This window comes from Gobio gobio (genome assembly GCF_949357685.1).
Source record: "Gobio gobio genome assembly, chromosome: 10".
In the NCBI taxonomy this organism is placed as follows: Eukaryota; Metazoa; Chordata; class Actinopteri; order Cypriniformes; family Gobionidae; genus Gobio; species Gobio gobio.
In genome coordinates this window covers 43,000,640-43,015,964 of record NC_137116.1, presented here as the reverse complement: position 1 = coordinate 43,015,964, position 15,325 = coordinate 43,000,640, and the positions used below count along the sequence as shown (strand labels likewise).

The following is a 15,325-nucleotide window of genomic DNA, read 5'->3' as shown; positions in this document are numbered from 1 at the left end:
CTCTTTTTGTGAGAGGAAAGCTCTGCAGAGTGCCGAAGCGCCCAGGGAAACACACACACAGCTGTTGCAGATCACTGCACAGATCAGCAGGCAGGCAGCATGAGATCGCTGGAACGCGCCGTAACACCAACACCCTGGAGAACCGCTGGTCTCTCGAAGACTGAAGAGAAGACTTCAGAATTCAGGCTTGTAGGAGTGAAGAGATCCTCTTGGCTCCAAAGCAGAAACATAATGCGATGTTCGCAGCGTACTTCCTTATATACCCACGAGGTGGGGCGGAGTTACGCATGCAAATTCCGCATGCCCATGGCATTGGCACTGCCATTGGGCGCTGTTGAATACGATGAAGATGATTGGCTTCTAAGCGAAACCCCCATTCGTTAGTCACTAACGTACGTCGTAGTGACTGAACGAAAGGGAACCAGGAGATTGCTCCACTCACATACTCTTGACGCTTTGGCTTTTTTTTAAACAATTTTTGTTGTTGGACAAAATATATACAAACTAACTCGCAAGTATAAAACTGAATAAAAAAACCTGATTAAAATCAAAATGAAAGCTTGGGGTTGGTAAGATCTCTTTTGCTCACCAAGGCTGCATTTATTTAATCTAAAAATGCAGTAAAAATTGTCATTATTGTGAAATATTATTACAATTTAAAATAGCTGTTCTTTAAAAAAATATATATTTTAAAATGTAATTTATTACTTTGATGACGACCGCCTCTGAAAATGTTCAGCAGCCATTACTCCAGTCTTCAGTGTCACATGATCCTTGTTGGAAATGTTATTTTTCCAATGCTATTTTTCCCCCCAGGATTTTTAGATGAACAGAAAATTCAAAAGAACAGCATTTATTTGTAATAGAAATATTTTGTAACATAGCTGTCTTTACTGTCACTTGGATCAATTTGGCAACAGTATATGCATAACAATAATTCCAGTAAAATACTTTAAATGTGAAAGAGAGAGAGAGAGAGAGAGAGAGAGAGAGAGAGAGAGAGAGAGAGAGAGAGAGAGAGAGAGAGAGAGAGAGAGAGAGAGAGAGAGAGAGAGAGAGAGACATAATACAATTAATCTGAAGCATAACTAAAAAAAAGCTTCAGAAAAAAAGTAGTATGAGCTACGGGACCTGACCTGTGAGGATGAAATGAAATAGGCAGAAAGAATGGAGCTGCTCTGCTAAAATCTGGTGTATCCTTTAACCTGCCGCTCCTTTGGTTCAGCTTGTCCATATATAATGTGTGAGTGCAGGTGAGAAGCAATCTCTTCAGTAAAAATGACAGAGAGAGGTGATTTTATAAGGTCGGATTTGTGGCATACATCAGCAATACAAACACAGGCCTGACACATCCTTTGTACGAAAAGAGAGAAGCATCAATTCAACACAGATATACAAATGCAAACTCCAGATCTCAGGTATTTGTTTTCCTGGCACAGCTCTGTGCACACACTAGTGATTTGGACTGACTCACAGGGTTCACGCACAAACACACTGCTCATGGGCGAGCAGATACATCCATGACACATCACAAAGTGCTTAGGTTTTATGCCACAACACAATGCAAGCTGGGAAGACGTTCATTATGCAAACATACTTCACAGAGAAAGACAGTAGGCTAAGATTATTTATCTTGTCCTAAAGCCTGAGCGTGTGGACTTTAGGCTACTAATGTCTTTCCTAATTAAAGGCTGAGAGATGCAGGGGTGTTAATGCCGTAATTTATTCCACCTCGTCCTCATAACTTCTGTCTCGCTTTCTTGTGTTTATCAAGGTAGAGTGTGTGGACTTGGCCTATGGCCTACAGAAAACTCATATTTTGTGTGGTATAATCCTGGATGTGCATCTAGAGCTTCACAGAGAAAATCTGGACAGGGGACGATATTTAACATTATGCGCCAATTAAGATAAGATTGAATGGGGGGAATTGATTATTTATTCAGTGTTGTTTTCCTACCCCCTGGGAAGTTCTTGGCCCCTGAAACACCCTGCTGAGGAAAACTCATTCATTCAGATGTTCATTTCAGACAAGGCTGTTCACAAGTGAACTAAACATTGATCTATGCATAATTCTTTTTTCCGGGATGTAATGCCAGAGGCAAAGGCTTCATTTGAACTTTGAATGGACACAGTGCCTGCTGTGCATGATTAAAGTACAGGCTTACTACAGTATGTACATATTAACAAACCAGTTTTCTTTGGGTATATGCATACTGTTTGAAAATGAATTAAATTGACAACCCAAATTACTGTAGTGTCCAAACATCTCAGAATTATTAATAAAGTGTCATCACAATGTTGTTCCGATGCATAATTTGGACACAGTCACCCCCTCTAAATTGTAATGTAGACACATTTATTTTCTGTAAAGCTGCTTTGAAACTATATGTATTGTGAAAAGCGCCATACAAATTTACATTTACATTTATGCACTTAGCAGACGCTTTTATCCAAAGTTTATCCAAAAACTAGGAAGTACAGGAAGCGATTGGTCATGAAGAGTCGAGTAAGCGCAACAAGTGCCTGAAATACTGAGACCGTGTACATTTCTCAGTGAAGCACATGCTAGAGTAGGGAGGGAAAAAAGGGGAAGAAAGAGGAAAAGAAAGGTTTTTAAAAAAAAGTGGTCATGGAAGAGCTGAGTTTTTAGTTGACTTTTGAATGTTGTCAATGATTCTGCGTTTCGGATGGCGGTGGGAAGATCGTTCCACCAGCTGGGAACTTTGAATGAGAATGTTCTGGAAAGGGATTTTTTGCCTCTCTGTGATGGTACCATAAGCCGTTGCTCCTTCGCTGAGCGAGTATTCACAAATAAATGTGAATTGAACTGTAGAAATCACAGTATTGACAACAACTCTGTCACAACTGTCACTCTCTTACGCTATTCACGTTGTTGGGCTATTCACACAGTGCAGTGCTTCCGGGTTCTACAGCAGAACGTCAGCTCACTATTGGCTGAGCACCACATGCATGCGTTGTGGTGCTTATGTGAATCACGCAGGAGAGTGCGTAGGAGAGATTGTTGAATAAAGTCGTTATTTTAGTTTTTTTGCACACAAAAAGTATTCTTGTTCCTTCATAACATTGAGGTTGTACCACTGTAGACACATGGACTATTTGAGTCTTTACTACCTTTTTGTGCCTTGAAAGTGGTCATTGTCTTGCTGTCTATGTGGGGTCAGAAAGCTCATGGATTTCATAAAATATATTTTTATTTGTGTTCTGAGGATGAACGAAGGTCTTATGGGTTTGGAACAACATGAGGGTGAGTAATTAAGGACAGAATTTTCATTTTTGTGTTTTTACACAAACACTTTTAACACTTTAAGCACTATATCGATAATGTAACCAGAAGTTCTTCCAGACTATTCATCTCATAGGGTCCGTCCACAGATCTGGAAAAATCCAGTCTAGGGCCTTACTGCAACATAATTTATCTAACTACAAGAATGAACAAAATATAAAATGATGTGGCTCACACATGTGAATGTGCTATGTGACTAGATGGTATTTGAATGTTCTGATTTAATTAAAGGTAGCTTGGCCTAAAAAGTTTGACATCCACTGATCTACTGCATTCAAAGGCATGATTTCTCACCTGAGCTCAGGGTCATCACATTCAATAGTGACTGTCTGAGAAACGTTGAATGGATTCTTGAGGACAAATTCGAAGAACTCAGCAGTTCCGAGTGTGGCGTACAGAGTGTGTTTGGTAGTGATGGTCTGAGAGAGCATGTTGGTGATCTCCTGTGCTTTACAGCGTTCACGATAGGCCTCGATCACACGCAGATCCCGGGAATGCTGCACACGCTCTGTCCGATGCCTCTGAAAAAAAGTATTCAAAGAAATTCACACATTGAAAAACTGCACCAAAAGGACAGAGAAACTAATATAAGTGATTTGCCTGAAATAGTAAATTTAGGTTTCAATTTCATCATTCTCACAGAGTGGGAGGAACTGGTGAATAATGCAGCAGTTTCAGCTGTTTCCTTTTTGAAGCTAAAATGAAGCTCATGTGTTGAAAGGAACACAATAGATCACTCCAGAAAATACAAGTTTCATTATTTTTTACTCACCCTAACATATTTTGAAACCCATATGACTTTGTTTCATAAAAGTATTTGAAGAATATAATGGGCATTGTTTTCCATAAAAAAGAAAGTGAAGTAAAACTAGAACTTTCAAGCTATAAAATAACTAAAAACACAATAAAAGTATCACAAAAGTGTTCCATATGACCCATGTGAAAGGAAAAAATTTAACTCATTATTCACAGAAAATTATAATATCTGCCCTAGTCCACACTTGGCACATTCAGGAGATTTCCGATTTGTGAGCAAATGACTCTTCCGAGCTGGATCAATGAATCAGGTGATCCAGTTCATAAGACCATTCCTAAAAGATTTGTTCGTGAAAGAAACAAAGACTAATGGGTTTGAAATTACATGAGAGTGAGTAAATAACAATCTCTTTAATATCTTTGGACTTTGGAGCGAATGTCATGATCACATTGTGCACAACTGTGGAGAATGTCACTCAGCTCATGCTGAGACAGACAGCTTTTCAATCCAGCTCAATAGAAAACTGTCCTTCTTTCTTACCGGGATGTTTGCGTTATCCTGAAAAGGGGGCGGCGCCTTCTGCTGCTCATGTTGACGGACGGCTGCCATTCTGTCAATCTTCCTCTGGCGCACTTCCTTCGCTTCGTCCTGCTGATGCAGAGCGGCTCCACCCACTTCCCTCATGGTGCTTTGTAGCAGTCTGGCCAGCTCACTGTCAATTTCTGGCAATCGGCGGGCTCGTCTGGCATTGTTTTCTGCAACACACACATATACACGCGCATAAACAACATCTTTCGCCCTGCGAGACACACATGCTCCCTTTTCCTCACTTCCTCGGGGGCCACTTTTCAACCTCCATTTAGCCTAGAATCCATCTTCGTCTTTTCCAGTTATCCCTCCCACCCAATGAGACCCGCTTTCAAATATACCTGCTCTGAGATTCACGCTTCAATGCGATTCAACATCACAACTAACATAATCCTGTGATTTAACGCCAATGAAGACAGAGGATCAAAAGATGCAGGATAAAAAAGATCCCTCCAGTGCTTTTTTCCTAAACCTAAATTCCCACTGTATTCTTTCCTACAGAGAGAGAGAGAGAGAGAGAGAGAGAGAGAGAGAGAGAGAGAGAGAGAGAGAGAGAGAGAGAGAGAGAGAGAGAGAGAGAGAGAGAGAGAGAGAGAGAGAGAGAGAGGGAGATCTGGATAGCACTAGACAATAAAGGCCCGATATACTCACGGCTTAGTTCTTTTTCGTCCTTCTCTTAGAGGGTAAAACGAAGTTCGAAATACGTGAGCAGCGAACATCCGATGTCGCCCACACTGCTAAGACTGGCGTTTAGATAAAAATGTAAATATGTGCTGCACTCTTTTCTTGCAATAATAAGCACGCAACAAAATTGAGAAAACAGCAAGCATTAAAAAAATTCTGATCAAAGCTACGTGGATATGTTTGCACAAGCTACAATTCGGCACTCTAGTAAAGTCCCGTCACGTATTTATACATCACTTTATATAATAGATTGCATAAAATCAAGCAGCTTTACCATATTAAACATGAAAAACAGTGTCAGTGTCTCATTTAATCAGAAATACAACTTAATTTTCTTCAATAAAGCAGCTCTCCAGTGTGTTCATGTCAAGAAGGCGGAGCCTCAGCGCACACCTAGCTATTATGTAATCGCCACGGACCAATGGTAGTACAAAAGTGTTGTAGTGAACTTTACTGGAAAACTTTGGAAAACTTTGTTTCTGCCTGATTTTGTTCGAAATGACGTCACAGCAGTTCGTTCTTTGATTTTGCATATATAGGGGTCTTAAGGCTTCTCTGTGATGAAAAAGAACATGTTGAGCACACTGCTTATCTCCATCTCATCAGGCTGACATACACACACCCCTCCTGTAACTGCCCACTCGTAGCCCAGAGACATGTTGGAGCAACTGTGTTATTTTTCACTGGCTGTGTCTCAGCTATCTTTGCAGGACGTGACATTATGTGGCACTGATGTCTGCCACAGTCACAGGCAGCCTGCTCTTCAGTGTACAGATAAACCAGAATGGATAGTGATACACACATGAAAACACATTTCAAACAAAAGCATTGAGGCCTGAAAAATACTCCACATTCAACAAGCTTCACATAAGGATGGAGTTTTACATGGGACAATAAGTGAAACATTTCCTTACAATCAAACACATAAATAAACAAACAAACAAATAAATAAATCAGGGGCATATGCCATCCATCTAAGCTGTGAATGCTCTGCATACGCAATCTATTTGAGAGAATGAGTTCTAATGAATTAACACTATAAATTACTATAAATTCCTTGTAATTTGAGGTGTAAAATAAAGCTTATATAAACAAACAGTGTTTTTTTGCACTGTGCTGGGGAATTCATTGGCTGGCAGCTCCATACCGAGAAGCAGGACCGTTCGCACCCTGGACGTGTATATGTTTCTGGATATATCTATCATAAACGGCAACAGTCATCTCTCAATATGCTCCTGTCGTCATCATCTTAAAATCTGTAAATATGCATAGCATTAACAAACCCATTAGTAGTAGTATTGCTGTTGCACATTTTATAGTTGCTCTGCTTACTATAGATTAATGCAAAGACTGTGATTAATGTGTGTTAATGTGGTCTTGAAAATAAATGAAGTCTTAGTTTCATAATTTTCATCTCTCAGGATTAGTTATGCTATATGCTTGATGCATATACATTTCAAGCAAGTGTTAAACTCACGACAATATTATGTACCTAATCCTGAGATAAATATATAGGCTAAATTCACTGCATATTTGGCTGCCGTATGAGTTGATGTACGGCCTGTAATGTCATCAACAAAAAGTACAGGAATGTTCTCTCATTCCTAGCAAAAACGAATGTAATTATTACTCTATCCTAATTATGCATGATTATACGGTTTATCCAATCAGAAAAGATCCGTTTTTGGGTCATAACCAACCAGTGTATAACCACAGCTCTACGCAAGTACTTGAACGAAAATGCTTCTAGCTATGCAAGTTCGATTTCACACATCACTGCATTCTAAAATGTGTCAGAATGCAATTCATAATGCAATGCAAATACATGTTGCATTCTCGGCTTTGCTGCAAGGGACTCTATAACGGGCATTAGCGTAAATAGTTATCTTTTAATGTCTAATTCATGTATACTGTCATGGCAGAAGAAGTTTGAAGATAATCTTGTAAAGCAGGATAGTCAAAGTTTGTAAAAACATATTCAGTGTAATGGCACAATATTTGAAGGTCTATCAGGTTTGTTTCCGCTACAGTAGAGCAAGATCGCACATTAACTATGTAAAACAGCATCACCAATATCTAATTCAGTGGCCATTCTCATGTTTCAGGCCTGAGGATTAATGTCTTATACAACAAATTAATGAAAAGACTAATATTGTCTTCAGAAGACGTTTGCATACTACATTTCCATATGTCATAATACTGTGATCCTCTGTTGATCAGAACAAAAAGACTAATCCTAGCAACGCAGCCATCAAAATGAAGCGGCAATAAGAGAGAAAGAGAGAGAGAGAGAGAGAGAGAGAGAGAGAGAGAGAGAGAGAGAGAGAGAGAGAGAGAGAGAGAGAGAGAGAGAGAGAGAGAGAGAAAAGATAAATAAAAAAATGGCCACAACAACTAGATAAGGGAATTCTCAGCTAAATCCTTTTCTGGAATTATCAGCAAATCCCACATGATATACTTTTATAAATTCTCTAGAGCTCTAGAATCGCAGAGCTCTTGAGTTCTGGGGATATGAAGTCAAGCTCTGGCGCTTTAGAGAGATGATGTGCTATACCGTTAAGCTGGAGAACTGTTAAAGAAGGGACACTTCCTCCTGCAAAACCCTGAGAGGCATCGCTGGGCTGGATCACATGGGAGAGCGATGGAGGAAGAGCCAAAGAACTCTGGGAACTCGACACTCTGCCACCTGTTGGAAAGAAGAATACAAGAAATTGAATTGAGCTCATTCCAAATCAGTTTAGTTTGGTTAAATTGAATTCACATTCATGTCAATGTAAACAAATAACTTTTTTTTTGTTTTGTTACTTATAATCGGGGCGATTACATGATCTAGATTACTGATTTTTCAGAGACGCTGCCATTATTTTTGAAAACAACTTTTACAATGTGATATTAATCATAAATGATTAGTCAAGTCACCTTCATTTATATAGCGCTTTTTGCAACATAGATTGCTTCAAAGCAGCTTTACAGTTATGATAGGAAATTTATTTTGTTTTTGAATAAATGTTTTTGATTCATTTCTGTTGTAAAAGCTGATTAGTTATTTAATTTGGTGCCATTTAAACAACAATTAAAACAGGAAACCCCCAATGCGTTCCGGACCCATCCGCATGGCAACAGCATTTGGTGTCCGGAGAATGCAACCCATGAAAGGTTTGAAATAGTTTTGAAACTATACCATCATCTTCCCCTCGCAACCCATAAAAAGGTGATTCCGTGAAACGGTGACGACATGTTCTTCAAACAAAAGTATTGAATACATATTTACGGTATATACAGTAAATATGTCCTTAGACAATAAATCATTACTCCATGTAGTGGTTAAAGATATACCCCTTTGAAAATGTGAAACATTTTATTTAGAAATTTAATCCATTTTGTAATCATTTAATATATGAATCTGTATTTTATAAAGAGAGACTTTGAGAAGCTAGATGTATCAATAGAGAAGTGTTTATTCTGCTTGAAACTGGGCAATTTTGCTGTTTGTAAACACAGAACGTATCGCATTCACACAGAGAGACGGGCACTGCTGTCATTCGGTTGCATTGATGACGGCTGACACAAAGAGACACAGGAAGATGCATTGATTGGTGCCTTTAAATGAGAAATGTTCTGTGGTCAAAGAGGACAGACAGGAATGTTAAACAGGGAGAGAAATGGAAGGATAGGCGGAGTAGTAAAAAGGAAAACAACAAAAACAATACTTATGCAAAAAAACTGAAATGTTGGTTTAGGTGCATTCTCCTTGGCCAATGACCCTTATCTTCCTGGCTCTCTATCTCTCAACTGTGATTGCTGTGCACTGAGAGGCAGTGAATTGTCTAAACTGCAGTATAAGTGCTTTGCTCCCATGGGTTTCACAACAAGCATCAAGCGCCCCAAACATTCAATGGGCTTTACCTGTGATTACTGACAGGTGAGAGCTGTAATTACAAGTCTGAGACACAGGTCAGGCACAGAGCAGGGTGATTGAAGGTGGGAGTGTGTGCGTGTTTCAGGGCACTGCCTGTGATTGATTGAAACTTCAATGAAAACAGTAATAGATGGATACATAAGTCAGACATCTACACAATAAACACACACACACTTCGTTTGCCAATAAGAACCAGAGACAAATGTTTCCACTCAGCATTTAACTGAAGAGGATTTAATTTAGGGGCATGATGGTGTTTTGAGATGGTGATTGAGCGAGTGTGTGTTACACCAAGGAACACTGCATTTGATCCCAGGCAGTGATAAGTGATTATTTATCACCACAAAACATTGAAATTTACAAGACTTGTATATGGGTTATTATCCCAACATTATGCAAATAATTAATTGTATTTATTTATTTGGTTGTTTTATGGCATGTCAGCATTTCATGGTTAGAACGGAGTCTAATAGAGAATAAAATAAAAAGCTTACTTATAATATAAATGAAAACAAAATACACTATATTACCAAAAAGTATTGGGACACTAGCCTAGAAATCTAGCGTACCCTAGCGGCAGAAAATTTATTTTGCAGCGAGTTTAGTCTAGCAACTCTCGGTAGACCTGAGAGCTGGAAAAAACAAACTCTGGTCAGGCCAATCACAGCATGTGTAGAGTCGGTGGGCGGGCTTAACATAATGACGGCCCGTCACGGCAGGGTTGCGGAGGTTCTGCGTGCTACTCGTAAACAAAGAAGCTGACGAACAGCGGTCTTTTGAATCGGCTTTGGCCGCGACTCTGGAAGACTTGGAGTTAAGCTTTTCTTTGAGAAAAGAACGGCACTGAAGTAATTCTTAAGAAAAGAAGATATGTTCGAAGTTTTGCCTACCGGATACGGCGAAAATCTATCAACTAACGTTAGCTCGGCTTCACCTTCTTCTTTGTTCTGGTTGGTTGTGGCGCTCATGGCGCTATCCAATTGCGTGCAGAGGGAATTTGAAAGACAACCGTTTATCCCGCCCCTCGGATTGAGCCCTGTCAATGGTGAGTTTCCAGACCCAACATCTTGATGTGAGTCTGGCTTGTCAGGCTATTGGGACACCCCTTCAAATAATTGAATTCATGTGTTCCAATCACTTCCATGGCCACAGGTGTATAAAATCAAGCACCTAGTCATGCAGACGCTTCTACAAACATTTGTGAAAGAATGGGTCGCTCTCAGGAGCTCAGTGAATTCAAGCGTGGTTCTGTGATAGGTTGCCACCTGTGTAATAAGTCCATTCGTGAAATTTCCTCACTACTAAATATTCCACGGTCAACTGTTAGTGGTATTATAACAAAGTGGAAGCAATTGGGAACAACAACAACTCAAAACCACGTAAAATCACAGAGCGGGGTCAGCGCATGCTGAGGCGCACAGTGCGCAGAAGTCGCCAACTTTCTGCAGAGTCAATAGCTACAGACTAGGGATGTCAATTTACACAAATTCCCATGATCGATCGTCGTTTAAATTAACGCAAAATTTATCGATTAACCGTTAGCCATAATACGGCAATGTGTGTCTACAGCAGTGGCTTATAGTCAACAGTAGGACAAGGTGTGCAAATGCTGCTCAAAACGCTGTGTTCCTCACCAAATGAATGAGAAGGGTTTTTAAGGGCTATAGGATTGTAAAATGAGTCGATGTGATTGATCATTTAATTAAATTACTTATTTAATAATCAAATATAACTTCTAATACAACGGGTCCCCAACGTCAGAATGTGTGTACGCGCACTGAACACGCAACTAAACCCAATGAATTCACAACTATTTATTAAAATAGTGTCCTCATTAATGTTATGTAATTACAGTCCCAATCATAGTTATTATTAATTGTGCATTGCTGTTTGAGCTGCACACGCTGAAGCGCTAAATGAACACCGGTACACTGAAGCTCTTTGTTAGCGCGTTATTTAGCTCAAAGAAACACATCCAATATGAGATTGATCACATATATACAAAATAAACACTCGCTTCATTTTTCCTCCGGTTTCATGGTTGAGCAGCACGCACGCACATGACCCTGCTTAATCGATGATCGATAAGTTTTATCGATTAAATGTCTTATTCCTACTACAGACCTCCAAACTTCGTGTGTCCTTCAGATTAGCTCAAGAACAGTGCGTAGAGCTTCATGGAATGGGTTTCCATGGCCGAGCAGCTGCATCCAAGCCTTACATCACCAAGTGCAATGCAAAGCGTCAGATGCAGTGGTGTAAAGCACGCCGCCACTGGACTCTAGAGCAGTGGAGACGTGTTCTCTGGAGTGACAAATCACGCTTCTCTGTCTAGCAATCCAATGGACAAGTCTGGAATTGGCGGCTGCCAGGAGAACGGTACTTGCCTGACTGCATTGTGCCAAGTGTAAAGTTTGGTGGAGGGGGATTATGGTGTGGGGTTGTTTTTCAGGGGTTGGGCATGGCCACTTAGTTCCAGTGAAAGGAACTCTTAATGCTTCAGCATACCAAGACATTTTAAACACAACCCGACCTTCCTGACCTCAACCCGATAGAACACATTTGGGATGAATTTGGGAAAAATCTCATAAACACACTCCTAAACCTTGTGGAAAGCATTCCTAGAAGAGTTGAAGCTGTTATAGCTGCAAAGGGTGGGCCAACTCCATATTAAACCCTATGGATTAAGAATGGGATGTCATTAAAGTTCATGTGCATGTAAAGGCAGGCGTCCCAAAACTTTTGGTAATATAGTGTATATAAAATATTTTATTTATATCATACCTGATGCTGCTACTATATTTGGATGTTCAGACTGTTATTATTATTATTATTATTATTATTATTATTATTAAGTAGAACAGAATACCAGCAGCACCTGAACCACCAACTGTTATTTTACTTAGAAAGCTGGAAAAAAAAGCATCTAAATCTATAATTAAGTGCTCCAGGCAGCACAATGAGAAATTTATTCAAGTAAGGTCAAAATAAATGAGGAGAAGCTGAAAAAATATATATCCAAAATCAGAGATAGTCCTACCCAGACAGGATTAGATTTCACAGTGGATGCCCAAGTTAGCGGAAAAAACGTAGAAAACACTGCTCTTTTTACATTTACACTAACCTTTGTGACTTTTACACTATTTACATAAAGAACATATTCACTAATGAATAAAACATAAATAAATCCTGAAAAGTAGAGACTCCAGACTACACCTTCTGGCCTGTGTAACCTCTCACACTGCATGTACATATTGACGGATATGACAGACACATGTGAAAATTTGAATTTACCATGAACTTCTGCATAAATTGTTAAATTGATGTGATCTATACACATCAAGCAAACAAACACAGTCTACTTAAATATATGACACAGGATATGGTTTCATTTCTTTACTGAACACAACGTGTAAACATTCACAGAGCAGGGTGGGAACAAAGGATGACTCTGTAGGCTAATGACTTCTATAAAGGCTAATTGGAGTCAGAAGTCAGTAAGCCTGGAGTCTAAACAAGGAGACGAGATAGAGCTAGCCTATAAACACACACACACAGCTTGCTATTCACAAGCAGCATTGAGTGTGAACCATGCCCTTGGACAAAAGACATCTCAGAACCCCCAAGATTAAGCATAAAGTTGGAAAGGGTTATAAAAGTATCTCTAAAAGCTGTGAAGTTCGTCAGTACACAGTAAGAGAAACTATCAACAAATGGAGAAAGTTCAGGACCGTTGCTACGCTCCATAAGAGTAGGCGTCCAGCAAAGATGAGTGGCAAAAGGAAAGTTCAATGGTGTTAAGAAGAGTCCAAGAATGTCAGTTAAAGACTATAGAAATCTATGGAATATCATTGTAAACATCTCTGTTGATGTGTTTACTAGGGGTGTAACAATACATTTATATAGATCAATATTAGATCGATGCCACGCGTTAAAAATCGATACTGTAGGCTATTTATATATTTAAGAGGCACATTTGTTTGAACACTCTCCACATGACAGTCTATGTATTATAGCCAATGCATGCATTCTATATTTTATTGTTTAAATTACAAGCTTGTGAAAGACACTCGGGCCAGTAATGAATCTTCATGAACGTTTGTTCTGACTTATAATACCTATAATATGACCTATACTATATGTTGTTGCTTCATTAGAAATATGCGCTCCCCATTTAAAAGAAATGTGTTTTCATTTTATAGTATTCATTTATACTTTTTCCCCCCTTGTTTTTTTGACATTACACATTTTAGCACAGAAGCCTAAAATATGTCATAAGCTGTCATTAGATTACTGTGTGAATTTTTTATATGTGAATTAGGGCTGTCACTTTTTATTTGATATTCGAATATGCATTCGAACATGACGTGAAATATCCGTAATCGAACTATAAATAAACTATCCGTTTTTTTTAAGTGCCTTTCATGTAGCGCATTTTTTACAGACCGTTTGTTTTTTATTTTATTGTTTGCCATCTCATCCAATAGAGGGCGCTCTAAACGTATTGCAGCGTAGGCCCATGACCAAATCAAGCGAATAATAGCCAGTCTGTTTTGAAAATGGAAGATAACTCTCAGAACGGCCAGCCTGAGCGGACAATTACGACCCCAACCCATCTTAAAAGTAGTGTCTGGAAACATTTTGGGTTCTACACCGTTGATGGTAAAGTAACCGTTAAAGATAAGGTAGTTTGCCGAATTTAGAAAAAACGGTTTACCTACACATCCTCGACATCCAATCTTCGCGCTCACCTGTCGAGTTACCATCCAAATGAGGTAGCGGAGCCAGGGGGGGGGCTCGTAGATATTCAAATATATTTGAATACATTGCTTGATATTTGATATCCGTTCGAAATAAATTTTTCTCAAAAATGACAGCCCTAATGTGAATGTCCCAATCATGTTGCAGGATGTGAATTTTTTAAAATAAATGTTTATGTTATATATTTTGGTTGCAGTTGTGAGTTAATAAAAACGTAACTGGTTGTGTAAAATAGGCACATAATATAATATTGATTGATATACCCCTGAATCGTATCGCAATCGCAGAACTTTTTGAGGTATCAGAAAATATCGTATCGCGGGCAATGAGAATTGATGTTGTATCGAATCGTGATGAACCGTCCGATTTACACCCCTAGTGTTTACGATATATAAAATGCTATACAAGAAAGAGATAAAATTAAGATTATTTATTGCTTAACCAGATTGTTTGTCTACTGTTTTGTTAAATTAAAGATCAGATCAAGTTTTATGAACAATATATGCAGAAATACATAGTAATTCTAACAAATCCCTCACATAAGGTTTCACATCCAAAACACTGCATTACATCGCATCAGCATTAGCTGAGCAAATGAGGGGTTTGCTGGATTGTTCTGAGAGAAAACAGCATTAATATTAAAGAAAGACGATTTCAAAGAATGTACATCTTAAGATATGTAGTCTCTTTATCTGGCTGAAGTTTCCTCTTAGTAGATTTCTCATGTTCATAGCTCCCGCAAACTTTTCAAAGAGTTCAGAAAAACCTCTCATGCATATACATACACAACCCAGAACAATTTTGCACAATATTGTGAACCAAAATGAGCTGTTGAGCGTCCAGACCTTTAGCAAGTTTAATCCTTAAAACGTCAGAAATGGCATCCAGTTCTTCCTCAGTTGATCCTATAGCCTTATACCTGCTGGTTGGGCGTTTCATTATCTTTAGATGCCTCCCTTTAGAACCCTATTTACTCTGCAGAATACATTTCTATAGCTTTGGAAATCATTCAAATATGGAACACTTTTATCTGTAGTGGAGCACATGATAGGATTTCCATTAGGATGCACTTTCTCTTATCTTTTAAATGTAGCTTTGTTTTAGAGGAAATAGACAGAAGTCTACATTAGAGCCTGTTGCAAATGTATACCATTGTTTTTTGTATTTTTTACCATGAAAGGAGAGATAGGGGAATCGCTTGGAAATAATTGTAGAGGAAATGCGATTTTCTTCCCTTTTTTCCCTCTCTCCCGTTCCCCATCTCACTTTTCTGCTGAAATCTTCGCCACGCTTATCAAACGTTTGCAGATGA

At 38.9% G+C, this 15,325-nt stretch overlaps 1 protein-coding gene across 1 annotated transcript in view; it reads right to left on the bottom strand.

The window, feature by feature from the left end:
- nphp4 (nephronophthisis 4) overlaps positions 1-15,325 on the bottom strand; it is a 268,868-nt gene that overhangs the window by 32,982 nt on the left and 220,561 nt on the right. The window contains exons 18-20 of the mRNA XM_079826906.1: positions 7,888-8,019; positions 4,602-4,816; positions 3,599-3,825 (exon numbers count right to left, since the gene is read on the bottom strand). Of these exons, the coding sequence (XP_079683032.1) occupies positions 3,599-3,825; positions 4,602-4,816; positions 7,888-8,019 (574 nt within the window). The remainder of the gene's footprint in view (positions 1-3,598; positions 3,826-4,601; positions 4,817-7,887; positions 8,020-15,325) is intronic.